Consider the following 14,864-nt stretch of genomic DNA (forward strand, 5'->3'; position numbering starts at 1 on the left):
AATGGTAATTAAAAAAAAAAAAAAACATACTTTGTCTAATATTTTTATTAGTAATCGGGGTAGGTGACCGCGATGAGATCTACAATATGTCTTTTGTAAGGTTACATTGGAAGACTACATGGTTGGCAATAATTTACAAACTAATCAACGTGTGCCGTGTCGTATTGGACTAGTTGATGCCCGCAGGTCTGCTCGTATACTGCTACTGCTACTATGACATATTTCGAACTTCGTCAAAGTTTAATTAATACATAGATGGCGACTACGTCTGTGCGAGCTTGTTGGATATTCAAACACATTCTATTTTGGTTAAACAACTAAATAACTTTGCCTTGGTGTATATAAAAAAAAAAAACTTTAAAAATACAAAATAAATTATAAATCGATACACACCGACGACACGAATCGTATAAAGAGAATAAATAAAAATTATGTTACACATAGAAAACAGACTTGAAGTCTGTTTTCTATGTGTAAAATTAATTGATTGAAAAACTAAACTATTGAATTGAATTTATTAAAATTTCTCAAATAAATAGGATCAATAAGAAATATATCCATACAGATTACAAAAAAAAAAAACATGCAAATTGATTTATAAATGAGGCAGCTATGAAGTAACAGTCGTAGAAAAATACAACTGAAAAATGTAACTTGATTCTTTTTTTAAGTCGGTCGAAAAATAACTATTGCACCACTACACTATTCGTTTCTCGTTTCGCGCCAGTGTGTTACGATGTAAAAAAAAATAGCAATTATTAATATATAAATTCGAAATTCAAATAAGAGGTAATAACAATTAAATTACAAACAAAACACGTCATTCTTTTTATCCACATATAGAAAAAAAAAATCAATAGACTATCTGAGGCATTAAAATTTGCTTGCAATTAAAAATAACTTTTTTTTTTTCATTTGAAATAAAACTTAATGCAGTCCATTCGTTTTAAGAATGTGGTAGGAAATTTGAAATGATCAATCTTATAGCTCAATCCAATTAAGGAGTAATAGTGAAATTATAGGCCGAGAACTGGTTGTAAATTTTAAGGAGGCACTCGGAAAAGTGTTTAAAAATAGTTTGCAAGTTTTTATAAGACTTGATAAAAGCACATGCCTAGATGTAAGTTGAATATGGAATGATAGATCTTATATTTGGAAATTTATGAGCCGAATTTATAGAATTGTAAATGTTTTTATTGTGATGAAACGCTTTTTTTTTATATTCCGTTCTCAGCTGTTTATGTCTGTATTGTCATCGATTACTTGTAGGTTTTAGGTTCTATCCAAACACTTTAAAATTTATCACGAGCTCTCCAGCTATTTCAATTTAAAACTATTTCGTTATAAAGCTATTGCTTTTGATACAACTGTAATTAACGGTAGGTATGCAGATTTCATGGTCTAATTATATATGTGTCTAGATGGAGTGTCGAGTGTTATAAACGTCCTAATAACCGGTCAGCCAACAGTCGTCTGAACCGCTCCCTGATTATGCACCTCGTGGGTTGGATGGATTAAATCTACTATTTTTTTTTTATATTAAAGTAAACTATTATTAATGATAAGTAACAAAGCATTATCAAGTGATCGTGTACTGTTAGCGAGATACATAACCAGGGGGCAGTAGTTTGTAATACTCTTAATATAAAACAAAATGCACCATTTTTCGGTGTTGCAAGAAATAATTATAATATTTTGGTATCCCTACAAACGTACACACTGACGAATCGAATTAGTCGTGTTTAGTTTATCATACAAATGTCAAACAAGAATAAAAAGTTGTGCTGTTTTTGGCGAAGCGTTTATAGGCTGTCACTCCATCTAGACGCTGTTAATCAATTTATTACACGATCAAATAATAAACTGAAACAATGATAGTGTAGGAATACTTGGAATGGATTTTAATTTAACACTAATACGACTCATTATTGCTAAATTGTAGGACAAACTTCTAATACGTTACTAATAACTATTTTAATACAATAGACAAAATTTATAAGGTCAACCGAGGCAAGTGTGACAGTGAGGCAAGTGTAACAATTGGTAATAATAGGGTAAATAGACTATATTCTTCAAACCGTCATGTATTGGACGATAAAGGAACTTTCAAGCTATCTTACAGTGTCACAATGGCGTACGTAACGTCAACTGTTTTAAAGACAGACAACATTTTGTCTAACTACTCAACTGACAACAGATCGCATTCCATTCAAGCATTCTGTTTTTAGTTACTGTGTGAAGTTTACGAGTTATTTCGACAAGATAAAAGGTAAGTCATACAAATTAATATTAGGGCTTTACATTTAATATGTCTTTGTAAACTGAAATCCACTATTCCTTAAAATATCTTTACAGTTACACTTACCTCGCTAAAAAACTAACATGTTCAAGTGTAACAGTGTCACGCTTACCCCACAAATTTTCTATGAGAATAACATAACTAGTAATGAACATCTCGAAATAGAATATCGACATTTTTATAAATCGACTTAAAAGAAATTAGGTTATCGATAGTATTTACATAATTTATTTGTGTTTACGTTCTTTCTATGATAATTTATTTGTTTTGTTTTAAATCGTAAGGAACTATGTTAGAAAAACTATCGACAAATACTCTTAGGAAATATTGGAGGAGGCTGTCAAAGCAGTACAGGAGCAACGTATAACGGCGTATAAAGCTGCAAAAATTTTCGGTGTCCCTAGACCCACTATAATTGCACACGTAAAAGGTCATCGAGGTGTCAAATCTAAGTCGCATGGAAGGCCTACTGTATTTACACCAGAGTTTGAAAAAAATATTGCGTCAATGCTTCACATCATGGAAAGACATAGCTTTGGTTTGACTCAACGCGAAGTAAGAGCATTAGTTGGCCAATACGTTCGTCGTAACGAAATCGATACTCTGTTACGACGAACGTATTGGATACGTGAAGATTAGATAAGAGGGTTCAAAAACAGAAACAAACTTTCAATTAAAAAACCTCAAGGGGTGGAAATAGCAATACAAAAAGCAGCAGACCTATTTCTGACTAACAAATTTTACGACCTACTTGAAACAGTTGTGAAGGAGCAAAGATTAGAAGGCGATCAAATTTGGAATCTCGATGAGACAAGCTTCTGTCAGAATCCTGGAACATCAAAAATAATTGGGCTCAAAGGTTTTCAGGGCACTAGAACCATTAGTTCACCAGGCCACGACAACACAACTGCAATTCGCATGCAATTCTTTGGGTCAAAAAGTAAAACCGCTTATAATTTTTAAGGGAACGTATCTTTGGAATACATGGCTACTTGACGATGATACGGTTGATTCGGCATTTGCTGCAACATCCGATAAACCAATAAAAAAAATAACAAAGGAAATCCAAAAAAACTGCCATCTAAAAAAAGGAAAAGGAAAGTTTCAATAAAAATAATATAATACAAACATGACAATATCTACGGTTTGTGTCGTATCCTAATTTATACACTTATCCTTCTTAAACTATCGATATTCTGTTTTCTTAAATTGTCGATAAAATAATTACCTAATGACATCACTATTTTGTAAGACTCCTGTTACACTATCGTCATTTGATAAAAAATCCGTTATTTCGTAAAAATAGAAATTAATATCACTGCAGCAGATCATAAAATATGTTGACATGAGTAAATTTTACAGAAATTTTGACAGATAACACAAATACTGGAGTAAACTGCGAAGAAAATAGTAAGTGTTACACTTACCTCAGGTTCGGGGCAAGTGTGACAGTCCTCGACTCTCATAGGTTTTGTAATATTTTCTCACTTAATAGAAAGATATATGTGTTAATTTGCTTGATTAAACAAATTATCATAAAATAATAAACGTTTCAAAACAAAAGTCTTTGTATTTTATCAATACAGAGTAGAATTATTTGAAGGAAAACTATTGTACCAATAAATTTGCGTCACACTTGCCTCGGTTGACCTTACATAATATAGTGGATAGGATATAATTATATTAATAAGTTAAAATCAAGTATTAGACTTCGTGAAACTGAACAACAGCTCTTAAGGAATTGCCGATTTTTAATACTGGCTAGTGAGAGGATATCTTACTTAGAATTTCCAATTTGAATTAGGAATATCATTTATTCTATTCAAAATTCCTAATTCAAATTTTTTTTTTATTGTAAATTAATTTTATAAATCAGCTTAGCTATACTCGTATAGTTTTTTTAAATCCATTGTTCTTATGCTTTCCCGTCATTTTATTTTTCTTAGACACTATGACGCCACAGTATAAACAATATTAATCTGTAGGTTTAGCAAATCTCATTCAGATCTGTCCAGCCGTTTAGGCGTCAATGAGTAACAATTATCATTATAAAGTCCTGTGATGCTGGGGATTGTTGGCACTTGGTGGAATTCACACTTGGTGGAATTTGGAACTCATCTCCATCCTTAATTTTATAAATGTGAAAGTGAGTTTGTTTGTTACCTTATAACGCCTTAACGGTTTAATCAATCACTATAAAACTTGGTATATACGTACTGTACGGAATGGAGAAGGATATAGGTTACTTTTTATTCTGGTCACGCGAGCGAAGTCGCAAGTAAAAGCTAGTATCCTATATATCTGATTTGTTACACCCTTCGCGTTACCTGTATACATTTTATATATTTAACATATAATAAATACGTGCTAATAGAAACACTGACTACTCCTCATTTTAATCTACCTTTTGTCAAGAGTCACATCAAATTAGTCTTAGGCCGTGGCCACACCGTGTTACTAGTTTTAATAAAATATTTCATTCGGTGTGTCCGCAGCCTTAAATGTAACCTATTTTTTTTTTATTCCTGGCACAATCAGTAACAAAGTTGAAATGTTTTTTTAATAGAGATTAGTAATTTAAAAATTAAACAGACAAAAATGTGACAAAAATCAATCAATGTATATAATAAAACCTATTATATATATATATATATATAATAGGTTTTATTTTTTTTATTTATAAACCGATTGTAATAAAACAAACACAAAATATTATGTGGAGCAAACCGCAACGCAATAGTGAAAACCGCATTCAAATCGGTTAAGCCGTTTCTGAGATTAGCGTGCACAAACGTACAGAAAAACAGACAGAAATTCTAAAAACCATTGTTTCGGGTTCTATTGCGTTCATAAAACCCCCATATAATAGTTTTTCTTATACATCTTCCATGTACAGATAGTGACCAGTTACGACTTTATATACATACATATAGTATTGATAAAATCCTTAATAATTAGCTATATTTATTTTATGTCGATAAAAAGACATGCCAATATTACTATTTGTGCCAAGTATATAGAATGAAATACATACGAACGGTTCACTTGTTGTGTAACGCTTAAATTTAAATAATCTATTATTTACAAGCAAATACACAAAGCATACTATATCACAGTTCAAAATTCTTCACCCACTCACAATTTTCATCTTAAATACATATTTGCAATACACTATTGGGACTCAAAAATCCAATAAAGAAGCACGTATGTAGGTTTTTTTAAGCAACTTAGAATGGCAAACAGGCTGACGACCCACCTGATGGAAAGTGGTAACCGTCGCCGATACACATGGGCAGTACTATGGACATAACAGAGTGTACTGTTTCGCCCATGATACCCCCCACGTGTTGCCATTCCTGAGGACTCAGGTGTTATTCCTCTGTACCCAGTAAATTCACTGCCATATCCCACCCTTCATACAAAAACACAGTCATGCAAACACAACTGCTTCACGGTTGAAACACGAATGGGACAGAGGTGCCCAAGCAAATGACTTTTTATTTAAGTCCCAACAGTGTATTTGAAATATGTGTAAACAACGCGAAAGTTTAAAATTAACTAATACATATTTAATTTATATTTACTAAGTAATACATTTTAAATTTTTTCCAAGCAAAAGTTACTGTATATATATATATATATATGAATTTCGAAGCTTGTAGAATTTTCAAACCAACCTTTATCTTGAATAGATTAAAAAGTTTATATTAATTTAATAATAATAAGTTTATTATTTGACCTGTGATGATACACAGATCAATGCTTGGTTCGACAGAGAAGGGAGATAGAAACTAGCGGTTCCATTGCGATCCAATATACCCTGTCAGGTCGACGTCCACGCGGTTACATTTTTAAACCATCGTGTTTTTGTCACGATGGACCAACTAATTCGACATCGTCCTCACTTATCATCCCTCGAGGGTTTTAGTGGGGTTATTAATAGATAGATTAAAAACGCAGAATACATATAAATTGTGACAATAAACAAAAGTCCCCGAACCGAGAACTGAACGTGGGACCGTATGAAATAATACGATGTGCCTCCAATTACGTAGAGGTCACCAATATACAATAATTACTGATAAGTATTATTGAATTAAATAGTTATACATAACTATTATTATTAGAATACATATAGTAAAACATTACTATGTTAAGATATGTACATAAGAGAAAAAAAAAACATATTTCATACATGTAGTCATGTATAAGATTCAGTTTAAACGTCATACATTAAATACTATTTATATTTCTTTATAATTATTAGTAAATTTACACATGGTAGCTAAAACTGTAGTAAAATTAAGAAAAAAAAAGCAAGTCTCTTAATTGATTCTAACCTTTAACTGTATATAAATAAAGCTCATTTTAATTCATAATCATTTACACTGTCTAGGCCAATACTCAATAAATCCCATCTCTTCCACATGTCAATCACTTTTTACGTTTTTTTTTTTTTACTTTAGTATTTTGATTAATAATTATATATGTATATAAAAATGGGAGGTTAATGAACACACTGTGCTTTTGTTTTCTACGAAAGACTTAACACACTGTGAGACGAGATATTTCACAATTTTCATTATTACCAATAAATATAGTTAGATAAATTAACTTTATATAAAATCAACATTCTATATGTAGCATTAAAAATTTAGCTGAACTAATATTACACTATGTAATGAGGGTTGAGCGCTGTTGTCTGAGATACAGGTTTTGTAACCTAGTTCAGACACAGATGTATAAACTGATCCAAATGTACAAATGAATTGACGTACCTACTTTTACTGTAATTTCCAGTGTTTAGTTTGTTACAATCATGGTTATGCAATAAAGTTATTATTATTATTACTGTGACGCAAAGCGCTGAACGTCCCCTGAAGGAGACTTTCGGATGAAGTCGGAAACAATTGTTGGAAACGGAACACACACACTGAGTTCATTAATCTTCCATATTTATTTAGACATTGTTTAAAAATTAACAATTTTTAAAAACAATAATTATACATCGAAATCATTGGACAATCAACTCGCTTAGTTATAAACGTAGAACAAAACTATTTTATTTAGCTTCTGTGCGGCCATGATGAATTTTATTGTTAATGTAAAATCCAATACATAATGGTACCTACAGGATAATGAGGTTTCTTTAGGATCGGCAACGCGCAGATTTGTAAGCGCTCATATGATACGGTAACCGCTTACCATTAAGTTTTACCAGAGGGAGACTGTACAAAAGTCGATTGCTTGAGTCACCCTTATCATTGAGGGGTATGAAAAATGGCCGATTCTCAGACCTACCGAATATGCACACAAAATTTCTTGAAAAAAAAAAAAAAAAAAAAATGTATATATATATATATATATATATATATATATATATATATATATATTGCAATTATAACTATTGATATATATTGCCATTGGTAATCTTAATTTTTTTTGTCAGTTTTCGACCATTATTTCTTTAGGGAAAAATATTTTAGTGAAAGAAAATACCCTTGAAAGGGCGCTAACATTTTCCTTCTGTATAGCCACTAATAGGCTAAATGTTTGATCAGAGTATATACATTCTAGAATTTTCCCCACAGATATCGTAAATATATTTATATCGTGTATGTATATTAACACTTAGTAACATCTAAATCACACGCGTGTCTCTCTGTATAACACTTGATTACACAACACAAGTTATTTTTAACTCTTAACATGACTGGCGACAGTTCATAGTCTTCGCTTGAAGCGTTCATGATAATATCGAATGTTCCTGAAACAGAAATAATTGTATTGAAAATAAACAGTAGCGGTTTTGTAAAAAAAAAAAAAAATAATGAAATGAGTTGACAACTGTTGAAGACCAGACCAGAGGTAGACTTTGTACAAAAGTCGATTGCTTGGATACCTCTGTCCCATTCGTGTTTCAACCGTGAAGCAGTTGTGTTTGCATGGCTGTGTTTCGGTTTGAAGCATGGGATATGGCGTGAATTTACTGGGTACAGAGGAATAACATCTGAGTCCTCAGGAATGGCAACGCATGGGGGTATCATGGGCGAAACAGTATACTCTGTTATGTCCATGGTATTGCTTATGTCTATAGGCGATGGTTACCATTTTCCATCAGGTGAGCCGTCAGCTTGTTTGCCATTCTAAGTTGTATAAAAAAAAACAATAGCAATAACAATAACAAATAACCCTTAGCTTTGGGAAATCGACCAAGAAGAAGAAGAAGAAAACAAGAAGATATATCCACTCACGTGGCACGGCGCCGGTGGCTAGTGGTAGTGGAACAGGTTGAGCAGCCGCCGGTTGAAGAACGGCTGCTGCTTCAGCTCCGCGAGGGGCTCGTCGTCGTTCCTGATGCAGAAGTAGCTCGTGATCACGCTCCGGCATATCGGGCACTTGTCCAGCTTCGCTGTAAGAACATACACCGTCATTTGTAATAGCTGTTTTTAAATAGATCTCCATTGTATAATAAATCTTTTTCTCAAACATGCTTGGAAATGTGAGCATTATTTTGACAATCTTCCTCGAGATAAATCAAAATTTCCGTACTGGCCAGATACATGCGGGCAGCGGCCGGCAAAAGTTGTATGAAAATCCATATCTGTCGTGTTTTGCGGCCAGATAAATTACTATGTAAACTCATATCTGTCCTGTAATTTAAAAATGGAATGACCTTTTACTTCGAAACATGGCTACCAAGGAGGGAACTAATAAAAGGTTTTATTTAAATTTCGAACTGGCTTGCAAATAGAAAGCTGTTTATTGAAAAAAAAAACAAAGGGACATTATGGCGCGTGAAAAATTATTATTGTTCGTTATTCGTCATTGAACTTAAAAAGTAAAATTGTGTTTTTGATTTCCGCGCATTGTTTGAGAAAATTACTATACAAGCTTTGGCCACAACTAGGCATTGATGGACTCACGTATGTGTGCCTCGGCTACACCTCGGCCCACATTTTCACGTTCGTCCATCAATGCCTCAGTTGCTGGCCGCTGCAGTAATGTACTAATTAATGTGTCCAATGTAAATTATGTACAATAAAGATTTTACAATACAACAGAATATCTCTGAGCAGTTTTTACTATTGTCTTTGTTTTTTTTTTAATAGGCGATAATTTTTAACAGAAAATAGCATGATAACCTCGCCTGCGCTGTCGGTATAAACCGGCGAGGTACCAGTGATAGGTGATAGGCGAGGATGAAAAGGCAGGTCAGTTAGCCCATCGTGACGAATTCAACAATAAATTAGTCACGATAGTTTCCAGGGGGAATCGCGTGGAGGTCGACCTGATAGGGTATATTGATAGCAATGGGGACAATCTACCCATTAATAACAATACCTTCCCCCCTATTGACTTTGTTTGATGGGGTAATATTATATATATAAATTTTTTAATAGATGACAATGAAATGGTAATCCCGCTGCGTTAACTGTATACGTGGCGGGGCACCAGTTTTTTTTTAATATATGATAATGGTATAGTAACCCCGTCTGCCTTAACGATATACGCCGGCGGGGTACCAGTGAGGGATGATAGGTGAAAAGTAGGTCAGTTAGCGACGATGACATCGTGACGAATACACCCGGAATTCAGCACGACAGTTTTCAGGGCGGACCACGTGGAGGTCGACTTGACAATATGCAATATGCCCATTGCTAGCAACGGGACAGGTAGTTAACATTATTAACGATTTCTTAATAAACGAATAAACAGAGATATGACTCCATAAATCAATATCGAACAGGAGGGAGGAAAGGGATTGTTAGTAATGGAAACCGAGAATCCCATTGCTAGCAATATACCCAACCAGGTCGACCTCCTCGCGGTTCTCCCTGACAACTATCATGGTTGATTCCTGATGAATTCATCATGATGGGCTAACTGGCCTGTTTTCATTCTCATCTATCACCCTTCACTGGTGCTCTGCCAGCGTATACCGTTAGCGCAGGGGGGGTTACCATACCATTTTCACCCATCACAAAAAAAATATTGAACAGGACAAACGAGATATATCAGTATTAGGCAATAGTAAAGGCCGTGGCAATGTTAGTGGCATTGGCTCCCAATGGCATTAGTTATTGAATCCGTTTATGTGTTATCCGTGAGCTATGGGCGCTGCATATTAATGGGGGGCTATTGGATGACGACGCAGCGTACACAGCGAAGCGAAGCTTTTTTTTTTATTAACTTATAATGGCAAACAAGCTGACGGCCCACCTGATGGAAAGTGGTAACCGTCGCCTATAGATAATGAGCAGTACCATGGACATAACAGAGTATACTGTTTCGCCCATGATACCTCCCATGCGTTGCCATTCCTGAGGACTCAGGTGTTATTCCTCTGTACCCAGTAAATTCACGCCATATCTCTCCCTTGAAACCGAAACACAGCCATGCAAACACAACTGCTTCACGGTTGAAACACGAATGGGACAGAGGTACCCAAGCAATCGACTTTTGTACAAAGTCTCCCTATGCTATAAATTTTTATTATCTTAATAAAAATCCAGTCAGGATGTTCGCTCAGGCTAATCTTGAAAACTGGAATGGGGGGAAGGATTGTTAGTAATGCGAACTACCATTCCAATTTCTAGGAATACACCCCTGTCGACCTCAACGTGGCTCGACTGGAAACTATCGTGTCGAATTCCGGCGGATCTACCATGAAATGAAATTCCGAAATTTCGGACTCAATTTCGTGTTTTTGTTTATACCAAAATCGGATCAATAAATGGAGTTTAACATTTTGTTCGTTATACACCCTATCATAAAAATCCAAAGGAACAATATTTTAACATTTTTAATATCTCCAAACGGCATGTATTATGTAATTTTAACATCAAAATTGCGTTTCGTTTGGCTCCGAAATTTCGGAACGCATTTCATGGTAGGCCCTCAGGTGTATTCATCACGGTGGATTAACTGACCTGCCTTTTCACTCTCACCTATCATTCCCTACTGGTGCTCCACCAGTGTATATACTATTACCGCGGGTAGGGTTGCCATTTCATTATTAATAAATAAAAAAATATCATCCATTAAAAACTCCATATAGTACGTGTATACGAAATTTCATGATCAGTTAAGCCGTTAAGGCACTATACATTAACAAACAAACAAACTCTTTGACATTTATAATATTAGTATGCTATAGCACACTCATAAACGAAAATTGTATTTAGCTTTATGTATTTTTTTTATCAATTATGTTATCTCGCTTTTTTTTTGTATATGTATGTTGTGATTTGTGTGCTGTAAGTAAGTAATGCAAATAAATTATCTATCTATCTATCCAGTAGGCTAGGATAATAATATATTTAGTAGTGTAGCGTGGCCCTAACGTATCCACTCTCATGCGTAGCTCGCGTTTACAACACGTGACGTGAATCAACAACGAGCGTGAACAATAAGAATTAATCAAACAGATATATGCAGAGATCGTATTATATTCGGAAACCACCTGAGTGTATGATATTATAGCTTTTTAGGGAGTCAAAGGATTTTCCACGAACGAATGAGTATTAGCCGTGTGGTCCCGGCATAGAATGGGCCACCCCTTCCTTTCCCATGGATATCGTATAAGGCTACTAGGGTAGTTTAGTGGTAGAGGGATATTTTGTAGTGGCCCTCTTAAAACATCTCTAAAGCCTAACTGCGGGTGTCAATCCGTCTGTCAAGCGTAACAATTACTGGCTAATGCTCAGTAAATTTGGCTAAAATAGAAGGTAAGAAATTTTCAACTTCTTTGTGTTTGAATGGCTGTGTTTCGGTATAAAGGGTGGGATATGGCAGTGAATTTACAGGGTACAGAGAAACAACACCTGAGTTCTCAGGAATGGCAACGCATGAGGGGTATCATAGGCGAAATAGTATACTCTGTTAAGTCCATGGTACTGCTTATGTCTATAGGCGACAGTTACCACTGCATTAGGTGGGCCGTCAGCTTGTTTGCCATTCTAAGTTGCATAAAAAAAAAGGTAGATACTCACGAAAGCACCTGGCGCAGAGGCACGCGTGCCTGCACGGCAGCAGTGCCCTCGACAGCGGCCGCGCTGCGCACACGCAGCACAGCGCCGCCAGCGGGCCGCCCGCCGCGCCCGCCGCCACCCCCGCCGCGCCCTCGTACTCCGCCTCGCTCACCGCGTCGCCGCTTATGTACAGTTGCTGTTTACAACCAAGGGGGAAACGTTAATAATGGGGATTAATGGACGAGGGATGGGCAGCAGCGTTCCTCTTTAAACATCACCAAAGCCTATTTGCGTTTTTTTTTAACGGATGATAATGAAATGGTAAGCCCGCCTGCGCTATCGGTATACGCTGGCGGGGCACCAGTAAGGGATGATAGGTGAGGATGAAGCTGGTAGGTTAGTCCACCGTGACGAATCTAACAATAAATCAATCACGATAGTTTCAAGGGGGAGCCACGAGGAGGTCGACCTGATATAGTATATTGCTAGCAATGGGGCTACTAATCCCCATTACTAACAATTCCACCCCCCCCCCCTCCGCTTATTGCGGTCGGTAACCCGCCTGTCACGCGTGGCTGCTACTGGCAAAACTCCTCAAGGGAAGGCCAATGTTCAGCAGTGGACAGTTAATGGCTGATATGGCAGTTCGACCTTCAAGCGGACCCCCCTGGAAACCATCGTGGTAAATTATTGATGATTTAGTTACGACAGGCCTATATGTGATGTGAGAAGGCTATAGGTTTACTTTTAACGTGGCCAGTAAACATATCACGGTTACGTGAACAAAGTCGCGGGTAAAAGCTAGTTACAAAATATTGAGGTAAAGCCGGACTGACTTGTTAGCGAGTAATCGTAACGCTCTATTACCGAATTTGTAATATCGCTTGAAAAACTCGTCGAAGGTTATTACAATATGGGCAGTACAGGGAAAAGGATTATTAGTAATGGGTTCTAATAGCCTCATTGCTAGCAATACACCCTATCAGGCCGACCTCCACGCAGTTTCCCCTGGAAACTATTGTGGTAAATTCATGTGGAATTCTTCATGATGGGCCGACTGACCTGCTTTCATCCTCACCTATCATCTCATTGGTACCCCGCCAGTGTATACCGATAGCGCAGGCGAGGTTACCATTTCATTATCATCCTATTTTTTTTTAAATCTACCGCTCAGTTCTGAAATCAATTTCAGCTGAGACGAACGGGCGGGAAACTAGGCTGCTGCTTTTTTTCAAATGTTATATGTTGTATCAGCCGTGAATTGTCCACTGTGAGACATAACACATTGCCATGCTTGGCAAGCGGGTTGGCAATCGGAGTTTGGTTTTGATGTTTTTATAGGGACGCTGCTGTTCATCCCTCCACCACACGCTCCTTTAGTCGCCTTTTACGACACTCACGGGAAAGGAAGTGGGTGACATATTGTATGCCGGGACCTACACGCCTATGTGGTAGGTTCCGACATGGTTTTTTTTTTATACAATTTAAAATGGCAAACAAGCTGACGACATAACAGTATACTGTTACGCCCATGAAACCCCCATGCGTTGTCATTCTAGAGGACACAGATATTATTTCTCTGTACCCCGTAAATTCACGCCATATCCCACCCTTGAAACCGAAACACAGCCATGCAAACACAACTGCTTCACGGTTGAAACACGAATGGGACAGAGGTGCCCAAGCAATCGACTTTTGTACAAAGTCTCCCTCTAGTTTACACACGGTATGATACGGTTCTTTTCAAAAGTTGTTTATACGAGTACACGTCCGCCGGTAAAACGCAAAAACCGATTAATATAATCGGAAAGTGGCCATATAACCGGCAGCAGCAGCGCGTAAAGTTCCGATCGAGCGATTGTTTATTGGCTATAACAATATAAAGCTATTTTGATAACGGTGTTTTCTATTGTGCAACGGGTACCTACGGCCGTTACGAAAGTTAAGCATCACATTATAAACTACTTTGTTCATGCAACTAACCACCGTGTTTACCTTGGATGCAGTTAAATTAATAAATAATAATAAATATATACGGACAAATCACACAGATTGAGCTAGCCCCAAAGTGAGTTCGAGACTTGTGTTATGGGATACTAACTCAACGATACTATATTTATAATAGATACATATATAGATAAACATCCAAGACCCAGGACAATCAGGAAAAGATCGTTTTCCATCATGACCTGGCCGGGGATCGAACCCGGGGCCTCCACGTCACAGGCAGGCGTGTTGACCGCTGCGCCACGGAGGACGACTAAATTATAAACTAATGCCAGTACATAGGATTGGCTTTAAGAGTATACATGTTTGCACGGAAGCGTACGGATGATTTTTACGCAATACGGCGCAAACGAATCGTTTCGCTGTTGGGTAGGGCGCGTGTTAGCTCAAACGGTGTCCTGAAGACAATTGCTTATAAAATGGACTGTCCCATCCTAAAATATTGGGTAGGACAGGTTATCAATGTAAGAGCGTTATGACCGCTCATTTACTAACATAGGTTAAGTCAATTTGTAACTAACAAAATGGGCCTTATGTAGTCTAATTAAATATTATTATTATATATCTCTTGAGATATATAAGGA

The 14,864-nt window shown here is 36.4% G+C and overlaps 1 protein-coding gene across 1 annotated transcript in view; it reads right to left on the reverse strand.

Moving 5' to 3' along the window:
* Positions 1 to 27: 27 nt before the first annotated feature.
* Positions 28 to 14,864, reverse strand: part of LOC113509284 (cell growth regulator with RING finger domain protein 1-like) — a 41,517-nt gene continuing 26,680 nt past the window's right edge. Inside the window, exons 6-8 of the mRNA XM_052900420.1 lie at positions 12,295 to 12,469; positions 8,554 to 8,711; positions 28 to 8,066 (exon numbers count right to left, since the gene is read on the reverse strand). Of these exons, the coding sequence (XP_052756380.1) occupies positions 8,572 to 8,711; positions 12,295 to 12,469 (315 nt within the window). The 3' untranslated portion in view covers positions 28 to 8,066; positions 8,554 to 8,571. The remainder of the gene's footprint in view (positions 8,067 to 8,553; positions 8,712 to 12,294; positions 12,470 to 14,864) is intronic.

Source organism: Galleria mellonella, unplaced genomic scaffold, assembly GCF_026898425.1.
Source record: "Galleria mellonella isolate WM207_F2 unplaced genomic scaffold, CSIRO_AGI_GalMel_v1 utg65, whole genome shotgun sequence".
NCBI classification, from domain to species: Eukaryota; Metazoa; Arthropoda; class Insecta; order Lepidoptera; family Pyralidae; genus Galleria; species Galleria mellonella.